Genomic DNA, 18,201 nt, shown 5'->3' on the forward strand with positions numbered 1-18,201 from the left:
CCAGGTTGTAAATATTTTGGGCTTTGTGGGCCATACGGTCTCTGAGGCATGAAAGCAGCCCATGACAATATGTGGTCAAATGGATGAGGTGACATCCGATCACAATTTATTTCCAAAAATAAAGGTGGAGGGGGATTTAACCTGTGGGCCAGTTTGCCGACCCTTATGCTAGATGACCTCTAAGACCTCTTCCAACATTAGAATTCCAATCTAAAATGATGATACAGAAATACCTAATCTCTCTTATTTAGTTCATCTTTGTAACTACAAAGGAAGTTTACTTCAAATATAATAAAGATTGCACTGGAAAGATAGACCCAGAAAGGACTATAGAAGGCCTTCTCCATTCCCCATGTGCCTTCATTTTCTGCACAGCCCATAATTCACACTCTGGTATTACATGACTCATGTGACCACTAAATGCCAGGCTGCACAGGCTGCCCTGGGGTCTGTTGAGTAGACAGCTCTTGATATTTAGGCCAGAGGCTCTCCACTTGGGAAAAGCCATAAAAGGCAATATTCCATGCCAGTGCCTCAGTGTCCAAAGCAAAGTCTCCTCCTGCTTTGCTCCCCATTCACATTTCCTATTCTAAGCCCACATTCCCTTTTAATGATGTATTGATACAATAGCCAAATTGTCTGTCCAACATGTTTTATCATCTCTCCATCTGATTCCTTGCAAGAACTTCCCCCCAACTCCATGTAACAGTACAAATGAGCTGTCAGTTATGGTGTTCTGCCCCTACCCCAGGGGGTGGCACATGACCTAGACTAGCAAGTCAGAGTACCCCATCTACCTGTGCCTCAAGGATTTGTTCATCAATGGACATTAGACCCAAGAGAGGCCAACCATAGTATTCCCTGGAATTGGATAGGGAGATACTGGGAGGAAGTATTCATTCCATTGATATTGCTGAGCTGAGGAGGTGAGGCTCTGGAGGTTCTGGTGGCCATTCCTGTCCAACATGTGGGAAGAAGCTGACTGAAAAATAGAAGACGTCATAGCTCTGACCATATAGTAAAGCCTCAGAATCCAGCCAGATCTGAAGGCAGAGGCTACCCATCCCACCCCACCCCACCCCACCCCACCCCACCCCACCCGTAGACCTCCCAGTTGCAAGAACCAACAGATTCCCTGTTTTGCTTAACCTAGTTTCAGTTGGGTTTCTGTAAATTACAATGGAAAGGATCCTAACTAAGGTACTTGCTGTTGTTGTTATTTCACCCTTTTTCCCATTGGCAATTACCTCATATAATTACCCTCATTTATCAAAATCCTAGCCATTTTTAGGCCAGAAGCTTCCTCTCATCCACTCCTGAAGTGGTTTTATTCCCTCTTCTGAAGTCCATGACCCTTGTTTTATTTATTTATTTTTTTAAAAATAGGATTCTTGTCTGTGTCTCTCTTTATTTTTTTTATTTTTATTTTTTGGCCATGCCATGTGGCATGTGGCATCTTAGTTCCCCGTCCAGGGATTGAACTTGTGCCCTCTGCAGTGGAAGCATGGAGTCTTAACCACTGGACCTCCAGTCCTGTTTTAAAACATTCTTATGGTTATGGGTCATTTGCTGTAACTCAACATGGTTTTTCATGTGCATTTCCTAGCACCCCTCTTAGATTATAAGCTCCTTGAGGACAGGAGCCATGTGTCCGCAGGGAATAGTGCATTTGCTCCACAACTGCAAGCAACAGACCACTGGGGAGTCAGAGCATTATTGCTGGAGCTTATAAATCCATGTGTGCACCAAGCCACAAATGCATAATATTCTGTCAAATGCACATGTATAAGAAAAATCAATATGGCAAAATAACTATTACTTTAAAATAATGCTAATGTAGTGAGGCTAACTAATATATACTTTTTTTTTTTTTTTTTTGGCTGCGTCGGGTCTTTTAGTTGCAGCATGCAGGATCTTCCTCGCAACGTGGGGGCTCTTCGCTGTGGCACGCAGGCTTCTCTGTAGTTGTGGCGCATGGGTTTTCTCTCTCTAGTTTAGGCGCATGGGCTCAGTAGTTGCGGCGCGCGGGCTTAGTTGCCCCACAGCATGTGGGATCTTAGTTCCCTGACCAGGAATCGAACCTGCTTCCCCTGCATTGCAGGACAGATTCTTTACCACTGGACCACCAGGGAAGTCCCTAACTAATATTTTTGATGATAAAAAGACGTCCTCAAATGATCTGAATGTGGTTACGTGGAGGAAACAAATGTAAAATTCTTGAACTTTACACTTAAGATTTATACACTTTATGCAAGTTATGCCACAATAAAAAGTAAAAAACAGGGATGTCCCCGGCGGTCCAGTGGTTAAGACTTCGCCTTCCAATGCAGGGGGTGTGGGTTCGATCCCTGGTCAGGGAGCTAAGATCCCACATGCCTCGTGGCCAAAAAACCAAAACATAAAACAGAAGCAATATTATAACAAATTCAATAAAGACTTTTTTTAAAAAGTAAAAAATAAGATAAAAATAAAGGCATCCTTATACTTGACAAGCCTGTTCATCTCTAGTCAATACACAAAACTTAATTTGGAATAGACCATAGACCTTCATAAACTAAAAGTTAAAACTATACAACCTCTAGAAGAGGATATAGGAGAATACCTTACGACTTTGAGGTAGGCAATGACTCCTTAGAACACTAAGAGCAGCAAAAATGGGCAAGAAATTGTAGCAGACACTTACAAATGGATGCTCAGCATCATTAGTCATCAGAGAAAAGCAAATTAAAGCCACCTCTTTCCACCCGCCAAAAGGGCTTAAATTCCTCATACATTATTGGTAGGAATGTAAAATGGTACAACTTCGGAAAACTGGTTAGGCAGTGTCAAAAAAACTCAACACACACCTAATTAAGACCCAGCAACTCCATTCCTAGGTATTTATCCGTGAGAGATGAAAACATAAATCTGCAAAAAGATTTGTGCAGGAATGTTCCTGGAAGCTTAATTCATAATATCCCAAAGCTGGGAACAACCCAAATGTTCATTTATGGACAAATGGATAAGCTTTCCACTCAGCAAAAAAAAAAAAAAAAAAAAAACCAACTATTGATACATGCCACAGCATGAATGAATCTCAAAAGCATGCTGAGTAAAAGAAGCCAGACAAAAAAGAGCACATACCGTATGATTCCGTTATCAGAAGTTCAAGAACAGGCAAAACTAATCTATATGGGTGGAAATCATAACAGAGCTTGCCTCTGTTTGGGGGATGGAATGATTGATTGCAAAAGGTTATAGCAGATTATCTCCATATTATGGAAATGTGCCCTATCTTGGCTGAGATGTTGTCTACATTTATATATTTGTCAAAACTTTTTGTATTTAAGAGTTATATATTTAATTATTTGTAAATTATACCCAATTATATATATATATATATATATGAAACCTTTTTAAAGGTCCCTAGGCTTAGATACAGAAGAACTGACTCCTCATCTCAGCTCTCCTCCTAGCTCTGTGGCATCTGCTAACTCCTCATCGGTTCAGTGGGTCTATCCTATTATCTTTGCTTACCTCAGAGGACTATTTCAACTATTATCACACCTGGGAAAGTGCTTGGTGAACTTCCAGGCATTGTACGCTTCAAGAGCTTCCTCTTCAACCGATTTTGTGCAGGTCTCTTCCTGGCCCTAATGTTCCAGCTACACTGGCCTCCTTGAACTCACCAGGTACTTTCCAGCCTTAGGACCCTTGTATATGCTATTTCTCCACCTGCACTGTTCTGGCCCCTGGTCTTCCATGGCTGGATTCCTTGCCTCCTTGCAGTCTCAGCTGAAATAGTTTACCTTCAGATTGTCTCTCCCCAAGCCTTATTCATTTCCTTCTTTCTTATCACACTTTGTAATTATCTGTTGCTTACTGTGTATCTTTCCTGTGGAATTGTAAAGCCCCAAAGGAGAAGAAACATGCTTGTTTTATTCACCAGCATAAATTCCCCAGTTGTTGGCACATAGAAATTGCCCAGTAAATATTGCCCAATAAATAACTACACCAATGAAGATGGTATTAACATTAGCAAATGAACTTTGTAATCTGTTTGTGCTGACTCAGGACTTTCTGCTTGGAGCAAGGTCTTCCCTGGGCCTTGGTGGGTGTCAGGAAAGTGACACCAGGATAATGCTAATATCACCGTAGCATGCTCACCAAGGAAGAGCTTTTTGCGTCAGGGGACTCAAGGAAATCTTAGGACATCTTGTCCTTAGGAAGGCTAGGACACTTTCTATTTATGGGTCTGCTTTGTGGTCCCTCTGCTGGGCTGTGACCTGGGGGTTCTGCATTTATCTCCAGGTTGAGAAGAGTCTGAAGCACAAGCAGGCTAACTATCTATCATGTAGCCATTGTCCTCCATCTCCAGGGCCCTATGCATCCCATGCCCAGCCCAGGGCCCAAGAGCAGGTGGAATGAATGCCTGTGTCCGCATCCATCCTCTTCTTTGGCACTTTTCAGACCTCTGGTCCATCGTGTGGCCTTTTAGCCCTAATTGCTTTCCTCTCTCTCCTTCTACTAATCAAATCACCTTTGGGGGGTTTCTGGATGTCAAAGCCACTGCCCTCATTGAGGCTGTTTCTTTCCTGAGAGTCAGCCCCAAGTCCAGGGCACCTGGGCATCACCCTCAGCTGATCTGCCCACGGGAGCTCTCTGAAGCCCTCTGTTTTACCACTGGAATGTATGCTGACCTGGATTATTTTGGCTTTTGCGACATCATTCTGTGCTATGGAGAAATGCTTGTTAGCCAGTAGCAAAGTCCACTTGAGGGTATGAACTTAAGAGAATGCTCTGGTGAAAATCTAAGGGGCTTTGAAATAGGAGAGAAGTCTACCCCTTCCTCCCACCCACTTCCTCCATAGCCAGAATTCTGCCTTGCTGTCTCCCTTGCAATCTGTATTCTTTTCACCAGATAATATCAATAAGCCTTTTATGTGAGTGGGATTTGGGGCTTCTCTGTTTCTCATCTGAAAATCTATCCTGTGCCAGTGAGTTTGGGCCTCTGGCCCACATGTTAATTATTGTACCAGGGTTCCTAGAGTTGACTGGGGACAGAATGCCTCTTTGGCTACAAGAGAGGTATTCTGGTAGATTTTTTTTTTTTTTTTGAGGCATTAATCTAGTTTAGAAAGGCTGTGAGAGTGAAAATGCGTGTATTCTCCGTTGATGTTTGTTCCTTCTTGTTTGGGCTCCACGCTTAGCTGGGGTTTGGGAATCAAATGTTGGTGAATCTCTGGGGATTTCTTGAACTTACATTGGCAATAGTCATTTTTTGCTGCCATTAGTGTCAAGAAATTTTTTTAAAAACCAGTATTTTAGGATGCAGAATGGTGAAAAGGGAGTCCAGTGGTGTGTATCTGTGCATGCGTGTCTGCAAGTGTAGAAAAGAAAACTCGCTGAACTAGCTGTCCAAAGGCCTGGGTTGGAGTCTGGAACAATCTCGATTCCCTGAGCCTCAGTTTGCTCATCTATAAAATAGGTGGAGTGATTTTGCCTCACTTGACTCACGTTTTGTGATAATCAAATAAGGCAGTGAATGAGAAGACCTTTGAGTTATCTTCTGTTTTGCTAGGTATTAAATAGATGCCTTCTCCCTTGGCTGTTCTTTGAAAGAGAAGCCAGCAAATATTTGAATTGTTTTTTCTTATAACTTTTGATTGTTGGCTGTGTTTCTTGTAGTCATTAAAATTTAATACAGTTGTGCACAGAAATTGAGCAGAAGGCAAATCCAGCTTTATTTGGGTTATAGGTAAATGGGGCAAGGTAAAAAGTGTCCGTTCATTGTGAGTCTAACGTCCTTGTGTACAACTGTCCTCATTTCAAATATTCCATCCCGTCGTTAGGCCATGCATCCAACCATGCGTTTCAGTATCTCATTCAGAAAGTGTGGTCTCTATAATTAAATGATGATAAAAAGAGACACAGGACGGTGACCATAGGATAGAAGCTTTGCTCTTCTCTTTGTGTCTGGAAGGGCAGTGAGCAAGCCAGACCAGAAAGAAAGAACCCTTTCATCATGCCCATCAGAGCAGGTGACTGCTCTGTTTTGGCCGACAGGCCCAGAATGTCACCCTTCAGCTCCTTTTACAATTCCCAGATGAATGGTGCCCGTGACAGGATTCGCCCATGCCTAGTTTGGGAAGGACACCCTTGTAAATCTCGGTATGCCCCACTGTTTCCTACTCCCCTCACTCAACACTGAAAATCTTTTAACAGTTTTCAGCTGTTTTTTTAAATTGAATTATAGTTGATTTATAATACTGTGTTAATATCAGGTGTACACCAAAGGTATATATATATTTTTTCAGATTATTTTTCATTATAGGTTATTACAAGATATTGAATATAGTTCCCTGGGCTATACAGTAAATCCTTGTTGCTTCTGTATAGCCCAGGGAACAGTATTTTATGTACAGTATCTGTTTGTATCTGTGAATCCCATACTCCTAATTTATCCCTCCCACCCACCCCCATCCCTCTCCCCTTTGGTGACCATAAATTTGTTTTCTATGTCTGTGAGTCTGTTTCTGTTTTGTATATAGATTCATTTGTATTAGTTTTTAGATTCCACATGTAAGCGATACCATGTAATTTTTGTCTTTCTCTGTCTGACGTCACTTAGTATGATATTCTTTAGGTTCGTCCATGTTGCTGCAAATGGCAATATTTCATTCCTTTTTTGTGGATGAGTAACATTCCATTGTATATATATATATATACACACACCACACCTTCTTAAGCCAATTTCTGTGATGGGCACTTGGGTTGTTTCCATGTCTTGGGTATTGTAAATAGTGCTTTTAGGCTGTTCTTTAGACAGTTTCTACCAGTGACCAGCCTGACAGAGGCAGTGGGGCAAGAGCGGTAAGAACTGAAAGCTGTCTGCCTCAAGATGCATCTTTCAGGACCTATAACACATCCGCATGTGGAAGCACCTCTGTCATGTCTGTTTTGGAGCGGGAGTCTCCCAGTGTTGAGAGGGAGCAGGGTGTATTAGAAGGAAAAGAAAGAAAACCAGGTGACTGTCACCTACTGCCGGAGGGGAGGAGGGTACGAAAAGAGATGGGGGAGGCTGGCAGGGACCAGGCCCTGCAGGCCCTTGTGGACCATGGCACAGACACAAGAGTCTGGCTTTATCCCAAGGGCAAAGTGAAGCCATTAAATGGTGTTAAATGCCACTGAAGTGGTGAGCACTTCAGGGGTAAGCATCACCGGATTTGCATTTTGAAAGTATCACTCTGGCGACTGTGTGGAGAAATGAGTGGGGAAAGGAGGCCAGTTAGGACCTGAGGGGATTCTCCAGGCTGGAGATAATAGGGCCAAAACTAGGGGTAGATGGACAGGGCACCTTCTACTCCTGGGGCATTGCATGGTCTTGATTCCCTGGCAGTTTTTATACCCTTTATGCTATTTAAAATAATTGATTTAAATTTAAAATAATGATTTGGAGCCTATATTAGTTTTCTCGAGCTGCCATAACAATCTATCCCACATGAGTGGCTTAAGCAACAGAAATTTATTTAATGATAGTTCTGGAGACTAGAAGTCTGAGATCTAGGTGTCAGTAGGGTTGGTTTCTTCAGAGACATCTCTCCTTGGCTTGTAGATGGCTGGCTTCTCCCTGTATCTTCACATGGTCTTCCCTCTGTGTGTGTCTGTAGCCTCATCTTATTTTTTTTTCTCTTTTAATGACAACTTTATTGAGATACGATTCACATAACGTAAAAGTCATCCTTTTAAAATACACAATTCAATGGTTTTTAGTATGTTCACAGAGTTGTGCAACCTCCTCTTCCCTTCTCATGAGGACACTAGTCGTATTGGATTAGAGCTCACCCTAATGACCTCATTTTAATTTAATAACCTCTTTAAAGACCCTGCCTCCAAATACAGTCTGATTCCCAGCATACATTTTATTCTTGGTTTTTCTATAAAGGGTATTTAGAGAACCTTTAGCATTTCTATTTTTTTCTTTTTCTTTTTAAATATTTATTTACTTATTTGGCCATGTTGGGTCTTAGTTGCGGCATGTGGGATCTTTGTTTTGGCGTGCAGGCTTTCTAGTTGTGCTGCGCAGGCTAGTTGTGGAGTGCGGGCTCAGTAGTTGCGGCGCGGGCTTAGTTGCGCCTCGGCATGTGGGATCTTAGCTCCCCAACCAGGGATCGAACCCACATCCCCTGCATTGGGAGGCGGATTCTTAACCTCTGGACCACCAGGGAAGTCCCATTCAGCATTTCTATTATTCGACATTGTCCACCCCCACTTCACCTCACCTTAGACACACACACACCTAGAACTGCGATATGTATAGGAAAAGTTGCATAACCATTTAATGGGTTTCATTTGGGTTTTGGTCTTACACCAGCATATTGAACTTGACAGTGTTGTGAATTCTATTACAGCGTGGTTTAGCCACAGAAATTTCCTTTACTGGTTACTGGTTACTTCTTGGGAACATGTCTGCTGCATTTGTCTTCCTTGTGGGCTCCAGAAATTCCTGTTGTAGGAAACAGCTGTCAGGTTCATCCTAGCCAAAAACTTAACCCCTCAACTCATCCCATGGGTGTGTCTAAATGTTTGTGGCATGCCCACAGAATACTTCAGGGTTTATGAACATCAACGGCATCCCTCCTCAAGTAATGTACAATCTGCTAGGGAAATAAGGCAAGCACAAAAGTAACAATATTATAGGGTAGACTGTGCTTTAGGTGAATGGTTCTCAAAATGTAGTCACCAAACCAGCAGCATGAGCAATCACTCGGGAACTTGTTGGAGATGCAAATTCTCAGCCCCTACCCTGGCTTTCCTGAATCAGAAACCCTGGTGGTGGGGTCCAGCAATCTGTGTTTTGACAAGACATCCAGGGATTCTGATGCGTGCTCAAGTTTGAGAACCACTGCTTAGTCATAAGAAGTACATGCCATGAGGTTTTAAATAAGAGAGCTCATGTTGGGAGGGAGGATGAGGGGAGAATCTGGAAATCTTCCCAAAAGTATGTTGCATATGAGATAGACCTTGAGGAGTGGGCTGGATTTTGATATTTATATGTAGTTGAACGTATTTACTACAGTTGCCATCTGTGTGTTTATATATTTCTTTTACAAAAGTAATTAACAGCCTGGACTCTAACTTGAAAGATCTGCTAGCTGTCCCTTACGTGCATTTTAACTGGCTCACTATGAATTGAGGCTTCCACCAACATATGTTCAGTTATACAACTGGTAATTATGATTGGAGACATTTTGTTGGAGGAAACTTTCCATTCCAAACATAGCTTGACTTAGAGTCTACCTTTAAATCTTTAAGGCAAACTCAGGCCAAAGCATCCTTGAATCTCATGGTAAGTAGGGATCTTTAAGATCATCTAGTCTAATAACCCAGCCAAATAACCCGTGAGCTGGCCTTGAAATATGGGTGACATCAGGATATTCAGCATAGACACACACTTATTCTACTAGCCCATTGAATGATCCTGTAGCAGGGGTCGGCAAACTATGGCTCAAAGGTCAATTCTGGCCCACTGCCTATCTTTGTAAATAAAGTTTTATTGAAACAGCCATGCCCATTCATTTACATATTGTCTAAGGCTGCTTTTACACTATCGTAGTGCAAAATTTTAATCCCTCCTTAAGACTTTGTATTTGTAAGAAGTCGTAGATCGCAAGTGACTAAAACCCGGATCAAACTAGCTCCAGTGGCTCCTGGGCCTTTGAATTCAAGGGAAGGTCTGGGTGGAATAGCCGCTCTTGGGATCCAAGTGGACTGTCTTCTCTAGTCCACGCTGCCCTGGTCATGTCTACCGCACAGCTTGCTGCTGAGCTCTCTCCCTGCTCACTCGGCCTAGTTAGCTCTTCCGCCTTCACCGCCCATTTCCATTTCATTCCACCCACTCTGCTGAGTTCAGGTCTCTTTTCTGGTGCAGTGGATCCTGCAGCCATAGCATTGAGCACTAGACTTGGCAGCAGAAGTCCTGTGTTCTGGTCCTGACTGTGCTATTCAATACAAAAACGTGAAATAAGATGTCAAGACACACTGAAAATCAAAAAGCCCTCAATAAATTATAAGGAATTTCTTTTATTCTCTTAGTATCAAAGCATTTTTAAGCTGACAGAAGCACTAAAGTTTGTCTTATCCTGGTGGCCTGGGTGACAAAATGATCCATACATGTGTTTTACTTGACTCACATACTGTTCTTCTTTATTTTTTCTTTTCCAATATTTGAGCCAAGCTATAAAAAATGAGAGATTTTAGTTTAAAATCTAGATTTCTGGTTCCCCTGAGCTCAGTCCCCACATGGCAGGAGTCAGTCAAAATCGAGTAGGAACCATCCCTCTTTGGCCACCTCTCCCCCTCCCTTCATCATACTCCAGTCCGCTCACTCATTTATATGACCTCCTACCCACTGAAGCTCCCTAATTTAATATGGTTATTCATCTGATTCTCAAAGATCTGATTCCTATCTGTAAAGCCACAGCCTCAGCCAGCTTCCACATGTAGGAGGCTCACTATCTAGAAAAGCAGCTCATTTCATCTCTGAGCAGCTCTGACTGTTGGGTAGGTTTTCCCTCCTCAGCATCCCAAAATAGGTTGGGATGACTTGCCCTGAGTCTCCCAGTGTGTTAGAGGATTAGAAGCACAGGTCTCAGGATGACTCACTAAGCTAATGGTCTTTTTATCCCACCTCATGGAGGTGTGTTCTTTCTCACCTTCCTTACCGACTCATTAACCCCCAGTCCATTTTAGGGGTGGAGTGGTACAAACAAAACTGTCATTCAACATCAAGTTAATTTTTGACTGAAACATTTGCCTTTATAAATATTCTAAAGAACAGGAGTTGGCAAACTTTTCCTGGAAAGGGCCAGATAGTGAGGATCTTAGGCTTTGTAGGTCCTTCGGGCTCTATTATAACTATCAATTCTGCCATCTTAGTGTGAAAGTAGCCATAGACAATACATACATGAATGGACATGGCTGTGTTCAAATAAAACTTTATTTACAAAGACAAGCAGAGGACCAGAATTGATTCTCTAGCCATAGTTTGTCCACTGTAGCTGTAGAGGGGTGTGCCTCTGCTGGTGTCCTGATACCTCCCATCTTGTAAGGGCCAACTCAGATGTGCCATTTCCAAGTAGCTTGCCCTGATTCCCCTGCAGGAAGTTATCTCTATAGCATTAGGATTCCTACAGTACAGTAGTTTTCACACATGTTTCAGGGACCCCTGAGAGTCCTGGGGGCCCTCTGAGTGGTCCACAGGATCAACATCATTTTTGTAACAATTCTAAGAAGCGTTTTGCCTTTTTCACTCTCAGTCTCTCATGAGGGTACAGTTGAGTTTTCCAGAGGTGATGTATGATGTAGTCACCACTGACAGCCAATGGAATGTATGCTTCTGTTTTTTTGTTTTTAAAAAATTCTCAGATATGACTCTAATATGATAAATATCAATAGATGTAAATCACCTAAACAAAAGCTCCTTGAGGTTCACAATAATATTTTAGGTGTGTATAGGAGTCCTGACACCAAAAAGTTTCTGACCTGCTGCCATTGTGATTTACTACAAAACAGTTATCTTGAAATATGGATTATTCAGGTAGTCCTTACAAGAATGTAATTTTCTAGTAGGCAGGACCTATACTAACCATTGTGTTTCATGATTGCATATGAATTTGCACAGAGTAAGTTCATTTGTTTTAAAGGTGTTTATTGTAAATCTGCTGTGTGCCAGATATTGTGCTTGGCATTAGGACTAGAGAAGTGGGCTCAATAAACACCATCCCTGCCTTCATCAAGCTTAGAGTCTAATGGAGGAAACAGAGATTAAGCAAATAATCACAACTAATTATATCAGTACATACTGAAAAAATGCAGTCAAGGGAGAGTACCCAGGACTGTGAGAACCAATAACAGTAGGGTTTGTACTGTTAAGGCAATCAGTGAAGGGCTTTGACCTGAGATCTGTGGGATGTAGGGGATCCATCTAAAGCAGGATTTCTCAACCTTGACACTATCTTGAACCAGATAGTTCCTTGTTGGGATGGGGAGGAGCTATATTGTACGTTATAACATACTTAGCAGTATCCCTGGTCTCTACCAACTAGATGCCAGTAATACACACACACACACACACACACACACACACACACACACACACACACACACACACACACACACACACACACACACACACACACACACACACACCCTCAGTTGTGACAATGAAAAATGTCTCCAGGCATTGTCAAATGACCCCTGGCAGGTGTGGATTAGGATTCACAGGGAGCAGGGAGGATTGCAGAATTGTCCCTGGTTGAGAACCGCTGATGTAGAAAAGATGTTTGGTAGGAAGACCACTGTGGTACCCAGAGGAGAGCTACTTGTGGCTGGGCCAGGGCTGGTGGAGATGGAAATGAGGCTGAACGGGAGAGCTACATGACGGGTTCGTCTGCATGGCTTAGTGATGGATAGACCATGAGAGTGGCTTTGTGAAGGCCAACGAAGAGTTTCAGGGCTCATCACACTGAAGGACTGACTTTGGTTTGGGCAAGTGACACCATCACAAGCCGGCTCTGCAATGTCACGGTTACATTGCTCAGAATACACTAGAGGGACTTCCCTGGTGGCGCAGTGGTTAAGAATCCACCTGCCAATGCAGGGGACACGGGTTCGAGCCCTGGTCCAGGAATATCCCACATGCTGCGGAGCAACTAAGCCCGTGAGCCACAACTACTGAGCCTGTGCTCTAGAGCCCGCAAGCCACAACTACTGAAGCCCGTGTGCCTAGAGCCTGTGCTCCTCAACAAGAGAAGCCACCGCAATGAGAAGCCCACGCACCACAACGAAGAGTAGCCCCCACTTACCGCAACTAGAGAAAAGCCCCAGCGCAGTAATGAAGACCCAACGCAGCCAAAAAAAAAAAAAAAAAAAAAAAAAAAAAAAGAATACACTAGAGAGAGAGAGAGAGAAGAGAGAGAGAGAGGAAACACTTCTGCTCGTCTGTCTGTCTGCATAGCCACCTGTGTTATTGATTTCTGCCTGAAGGAGGGTGACTAATAATAGACCAGAAACAGCTCTTCCTAAAAGAAATGACCATCTGCCAGGGCTGAGTAAATTAAACGTGTGTTTAATATAGCTGTATTAGGACATTATTTCAATGCCAATTGACTTTTATAAACATTTGTGAAGGTTGGCAAACATATCATAGAAAATATATTTTGTAGTACTCAGAAGAATATTGGCACATTGTCTGTGACAGCACTTTGATACAAGTTAATATATCAGGATTTCTAAAATTCTCATCTCAGTGCCAAAGATTGTGTGAGTCTTCTAGTCCCTGACCTGAGGGTCTCAGCCTTTAAAGACTCTCCAGAGGAGCTTGTTTAAATTTTAAAGTCTGACTCAGTAGGTCTGTTGTTGGGCCTAGGAATCTGCATTTTGGCAATCCATGCCCATCTCCACCGACCCCCCAACCCCAGGGGATCCTGAAGCAGGTGGTTAGCCGGTCACGTTGAGAAACACTCATGCAGCAAAAAGCACCACGAAGGGGCTTCCCTGGTGGCACAGTGGTTAAGAATCCACCTGCCAGTGCAGGGGACACGGGTTCGAGCCCTGGTCGGGGAAGATCCCACATGCCACGGAGCAACTAAGCCCATGCACCACAGCTACGGAGCCCACGTGCCACAACTACTGAAGCCCACGCGCCTAGAGCCTGTGCTCCGCAACAAGAAAAGCCACTGCAATGAGAAGCCCGCGCACCACAACGAAGAGTAGCTCCTGCTTGCCGCAACTAGAGAAAGCCCGCATGCAGCAATGAAGACCCAACGCAGCCAAAAATAAATAAATAAAATAAATTTATTTTTTTTAAAAATGGCGCCATGAAGGAATTTGTTCCAGTTTCACTTCCACCTCTGACTTCTGCTGTAAGACCGCTTCGTCTCACCCCATCCCTGCTTGGCTAACTTTGTTCATCTCCAGAGTGGCTGCAGGAGGCTTTCCCTGATGGCCTGGATGACCCCATAGCATAGACTTGGTTCCATAGAGTGCCTGCAGCAACAAGAGAGCCCCCAACTAAAAGTGGCTTAAACAATCTAGACACATCTGTTTACAGAACAGCACGTCCAAAGAGGGGCAGATCCAAGGCAGGTTAATTCAGAGGTTTAGCATCATCCGTGAACCCCCAGATTCTTTCTATCGTGGGTGGCTCCCCTTAGAGTTCATCATGGGCACCAGTGCTGCAGTTCCAGCATCCCAAGTAGACAACCTCCAGAGGCCAAGAAGAGTGAAGAAAACCTTCCCAGGACTCCACAACCCCACCTGACCTCTCCTCATGTCTCATTGGCCAGGAGTGTATCACACGCCTTTGCCTAAGTCAATCCGTTGGCAAAGGAATGAGAATACTAGCATCGGTTGTCACCAATCAAGAATCCTTCTCTAAGTCCAGGAAAGGTCACAACCATTCCTGAAAGACATGGCTGCTCAGGGGAGGATAAACAAAAATGGGTTTCCCCCAGAAGAGAGAGGTTCTCTTAGCAGATGAAGAGAGGAATAGCTATTGGGAAGGCGTCAATCACGTCTGCTATAATCATCCCCGTCTCTTGAAGCACTTTTCCCACCGTTTCCCCTGCTGGAGAGTGAGTCATGTGAGGGCAGGGACCAGGTCCACCTGGTCCATCGTGTCCTCAGCAAGATGCTGTGGGCCATGTTTAGCTACATGAGGTTCAGCATGAAGTGGTCCTGGAATGTCTGTTTAATTTAAATTGATAGCAGATTATGACTTAGATGGAAATTGAGGACATAAAGTAATTTGTTGCAATTGATGAAACCCCAACTCAAACTGACTCATTTTTTTTTTTAAAGGAACTGAGCTATATAGGTTTGTATAGTTGGGAAGTTCAGAAGCACAGTGGCTTCAGGCCCATCTTGATCCACAGACTCAACTGATCCATTCAGGGACCTGTTCATTCTCTCTGCATCTGAATGATGCTTTCTCTTGACCGGAGGGCAGGATGGGGCCAGGGGTCTTAGACTGACTCCTCCTGGCTTAGCAAGCCAGATGGCTTCTGCAAAAGCTCCTGTAGAAAAACTCCAGAGAGGGTTAGGTCACGTGCCTGCCAATCACATGGAAAGAAGATTGGGGTTGCCTGGGTGGCCAGACCCGTGCTCCTTTCTTATCTGTGCTGGAATAGGTTCAGCCCACCTAAAACGCACAGATTGGGTTCCCCATGGGAAAGAGAGGTTATACTGCCAGAAGAAGCAGAGAGCAGATGCTGAAGAGGCAAAACAACAGATGTCCACTACATTTATGGATGAAAAAAAGCAGTTTGCAGGGCATGATACATGGGCCAAACAGTAATTGAGAACTACTTGCTGATACACACTGAACATAAATATTTTCCCCTCCTACCCTGGACCGTACAAATTCAGTTTGAAACTTTGAATGAAGCTTTGTCTCCTAAAGATAAAAAAGCAGCTTTTGTTTGTTGATTTTTAGGGAGGATCTTTATTTTTATTAATTTTTTTTATCTCAAAAGAAAGTGTATTCTTTGTCTTTCCTCCTATTATCTTTTGGTCTTTTATTTCTCTCTTTTTCTTGGTTACTGTGTATCATGACTTCTTTGACCCACATATCATATATCAACAACCTACTAAAAAATATAGAAATGACATCTTTTCATGGTGCTTTCTCCAAGTTTTTTCTTTCTCTCTCCTCCCCCAATCAGAAATAATTCATAAAAATCTTAGCATTTCATGTATCTCTCTGATTTTTGTATCTTTCTCATTCTTTAACAACTTGTACCTTAGACTGTAGCATTTAGGGATATATTTTATTCATTTGGCAAGTATGAATTGAGTGCCTCCTAGTAGCAAGTGCTGGGTTTAGCATTAGAGATACAATTTTTTAAAAAATCTCCCCTACTCCATCCCGGAATTTCCTGTGGAATAGGAGATTTGTTTACTTAATCTTTACATTTCCACAATATTTAGCTTCATTTGTTAATTGTTACAACTATCATTATTATTATTATAGCAAACTTTGACTTAGCACGTAAGAACATACCAGACAATGTGCTTGGAATTTTATGTATATTATTTCTCCTTTCAAAAATTCTGAAAGGTAAATACTATTATCCCCATTTTACAGATGGGGAAACTAAGGCCCAGTGATACAGCACCTTGCCCAATATCATACAACCTGGATTTGAACCCAGATCTGACAGGTTCCGGAGCCTCTTCTCTCTCCAGCTCACAGAAACGACTCCATAAATGCACCATAGAGCCATGAAAATTTGCTTCTGTTTTTCTGTGAAAGTTAGGGTTTTGACACAGCACCTTGCAGGATGGACTCTGAGTTGTGAATCCTATAATGAGGATAAATCTGAAGGGGGCCCACTCTTCATCCTAAATCTTCTTGTGATCACTGGCAGACATCTTTGAGACTATGTCCATTTGTCCCCAACCCATATATCCACGATTTCAAATACATCTCTTTGAAGAGCCTTGGTTTCTTCATTGGCAAGACTGTAAGGCTTGTTGTAAGTCAGGAATGTCTAATAGAACATTCTACAATAATGAAAACATTTTTTTTTTCTGTGTTATCCAAAAGAGTTCCCACTAGCCACACGTAACTATTGAGTACTTGAAATGTGGCAAGTGTGGCTGAGGAACTGAATTTTAACTTTTTAATATTTTAACGAATTTTAATTTGAATAGTTATATATAACTAATGGCTACCGTAGTGGACCATGCAAACCTAGAATAATCTTTATCATTCTTTTCACTTCTGATAATATACATATTATTGGGTTGCAAACAACGTTTTTTAATGAAATGGCATAAAGTATTGAAATGGAAAGGAATAGAAAAAGAAAAGAAAATATCAGTACATATTACGCGTACTAAGAATAAGTTTTGTTTGAGAAACATTTGTGTCACATATTTGTGTACTGGGTCATTTTGCAAAATTAATTGTTTCCAGTGGGTCATGGTTAAAAAAAGTTTGGAAACCTCTGTTTGTCCCTGAGTAATGTCACCGAGACCTTGAGAGTAACATGCTTATATGGTGCTCCCTTGTCCAGCCTGGGGCTCTGCAAGACCTCATTTCAGAAATAATTTTGTTCTTCCAGATCCTACAGGCATGTGGTGGGCATGTGACTTCTCTCGATGGTAATTGGAAATGACTTTGTGGTCATCTATCTGTCTGGATGCAGAGATCCCAAACGGGTGGCCCACAGGCGGAATCCAGCTCCCACAGACAGGCCTCTTTGGGACCTTGATGTGTTTTTGCAAGACAATAATCCGCTGAGGCCGGGTAGCAACTTCCCCTTCCCGTGGCCCAGTTTCTCCAGTTTGGTCCCCTTGGGTGGATTTTTCACTGACTTTACCTGCCTGGCCCCTGAGGTATTTTGTGTTGCAACTCTGTTAATAGGTATAGACTATTGGGTCTGAAAGGAAACTGAGAGGTCACAGAATGCAACCCTTTCACTTTATAGTTGGGAAAACAGCGACCCAGAATTGGAGAGTTCCCTGCCTGAGACCTCACCAAAAGGTAATGGCAGAGTAAAGACTAGAAGGAAGTGGTTCCCTCTGACAGGCAAGAACCAGATATTAAGAGAAATCTTAGGAGGAGAGAAAGAGAGAGGGAGGGAGGGAGGGAGGAGGAAGGGAGGGAGAGAGAGGAGAGAGAGAGAGAGATGAAGAAAAGCCAAGGAAGGGGAAGGTAGGAGGGAGCGAGGGAGGGAGGGAGATAAAGAAAGAAGGAAAAAGAAAGGGTGGGGGGAGGAAGGGAGGGAGGAGGGTGGAGAGGAAGGAGATGGGGTATAGTGGAATGATAGGAAGCCATCCTCTCAGCCCTGGGGAAGAGAGGGCCTGACCAGCGGGTCAGATTTCTGCAAGGGGAGCCCCTCTGGTGGTATAATCATGCTGGAGGGGCTTCTAGTGAGTGGATGACTGCAGAGGCCATGGGGGGAGCCTGTAGAACTTTGAGCAATGGGATAAGCACTTTAGACACCAAAATGGGGGCTGGGGGGAGGTGTCTGGTCTCCAGGAGACCCGCACCTTCTCAGAATTGAGGCTGCGTGGGCTGGCTTTGAGAATTCCCTGACTTGTGTCACCTACAGCTCATTTTGACCTGCCCTGCAAGCTGTCATTGATCTGAAACAAGGCATTTTCCTGCTAGTCCTGGTGGGGCCAGCATGATGGGGACCCTGAGTGAGTTTC

General features: G+C 43.2%; 1 protein-coding gene across 7 annotated transcripts in view; it reads left to right on the forward strand.

Annotated features, from left to right (window-relative positions):
- ABLIM3 (actin binding LIM protein family member 3) overlaps positions 1-18,201 on the forward strand; it is a 193,549-nt gene that overhangs the window by 47,442 nt on the left and 127,906 nt on the right. For 4 of the 7 annotated variants that reach the window (XM_089909518.1, XM_089909519.1, XM_089909527.1 and 1 more), the window contains 2 exons: positions 17,475-17,530; positions 18,102-18,192. The exons of 2 other annotated variants lie outside the window; for them this stretch is intronic. In XM_089909518.1, the coding sequence (XP_089765644.1) occupies positions 18,177-18,192 (16 nt within the window). In that variant the 5' untranslated portion in view covers positions 17,475-17,530; positions 18,102-18,176. The remainder of the gene's footprint in view (positions 1-17,474; positions 17,531-18,101; positions 18,193-18,201) is intronic. One more of the 7 variants, XM_089909517.1, reaches the window with a different exon arrangement.

This window comes from Delphinapterus leucas, chromosome 3 (genome assembly GCF_059928025.1).
Source record: "Delphinapterus leucas isolate spDelLeu-1000000601 "Yukka" chromosome 3, BTC_Dleu_Yukka2, whole genome shotgun sequence".
Classification (NCBI taxonomy): Eukaryota; Metazoa; Chordata; class Mammalia; order Artiodactyla; family Monodontidae; genus Delphinapterus; species Delphinapterus leucas.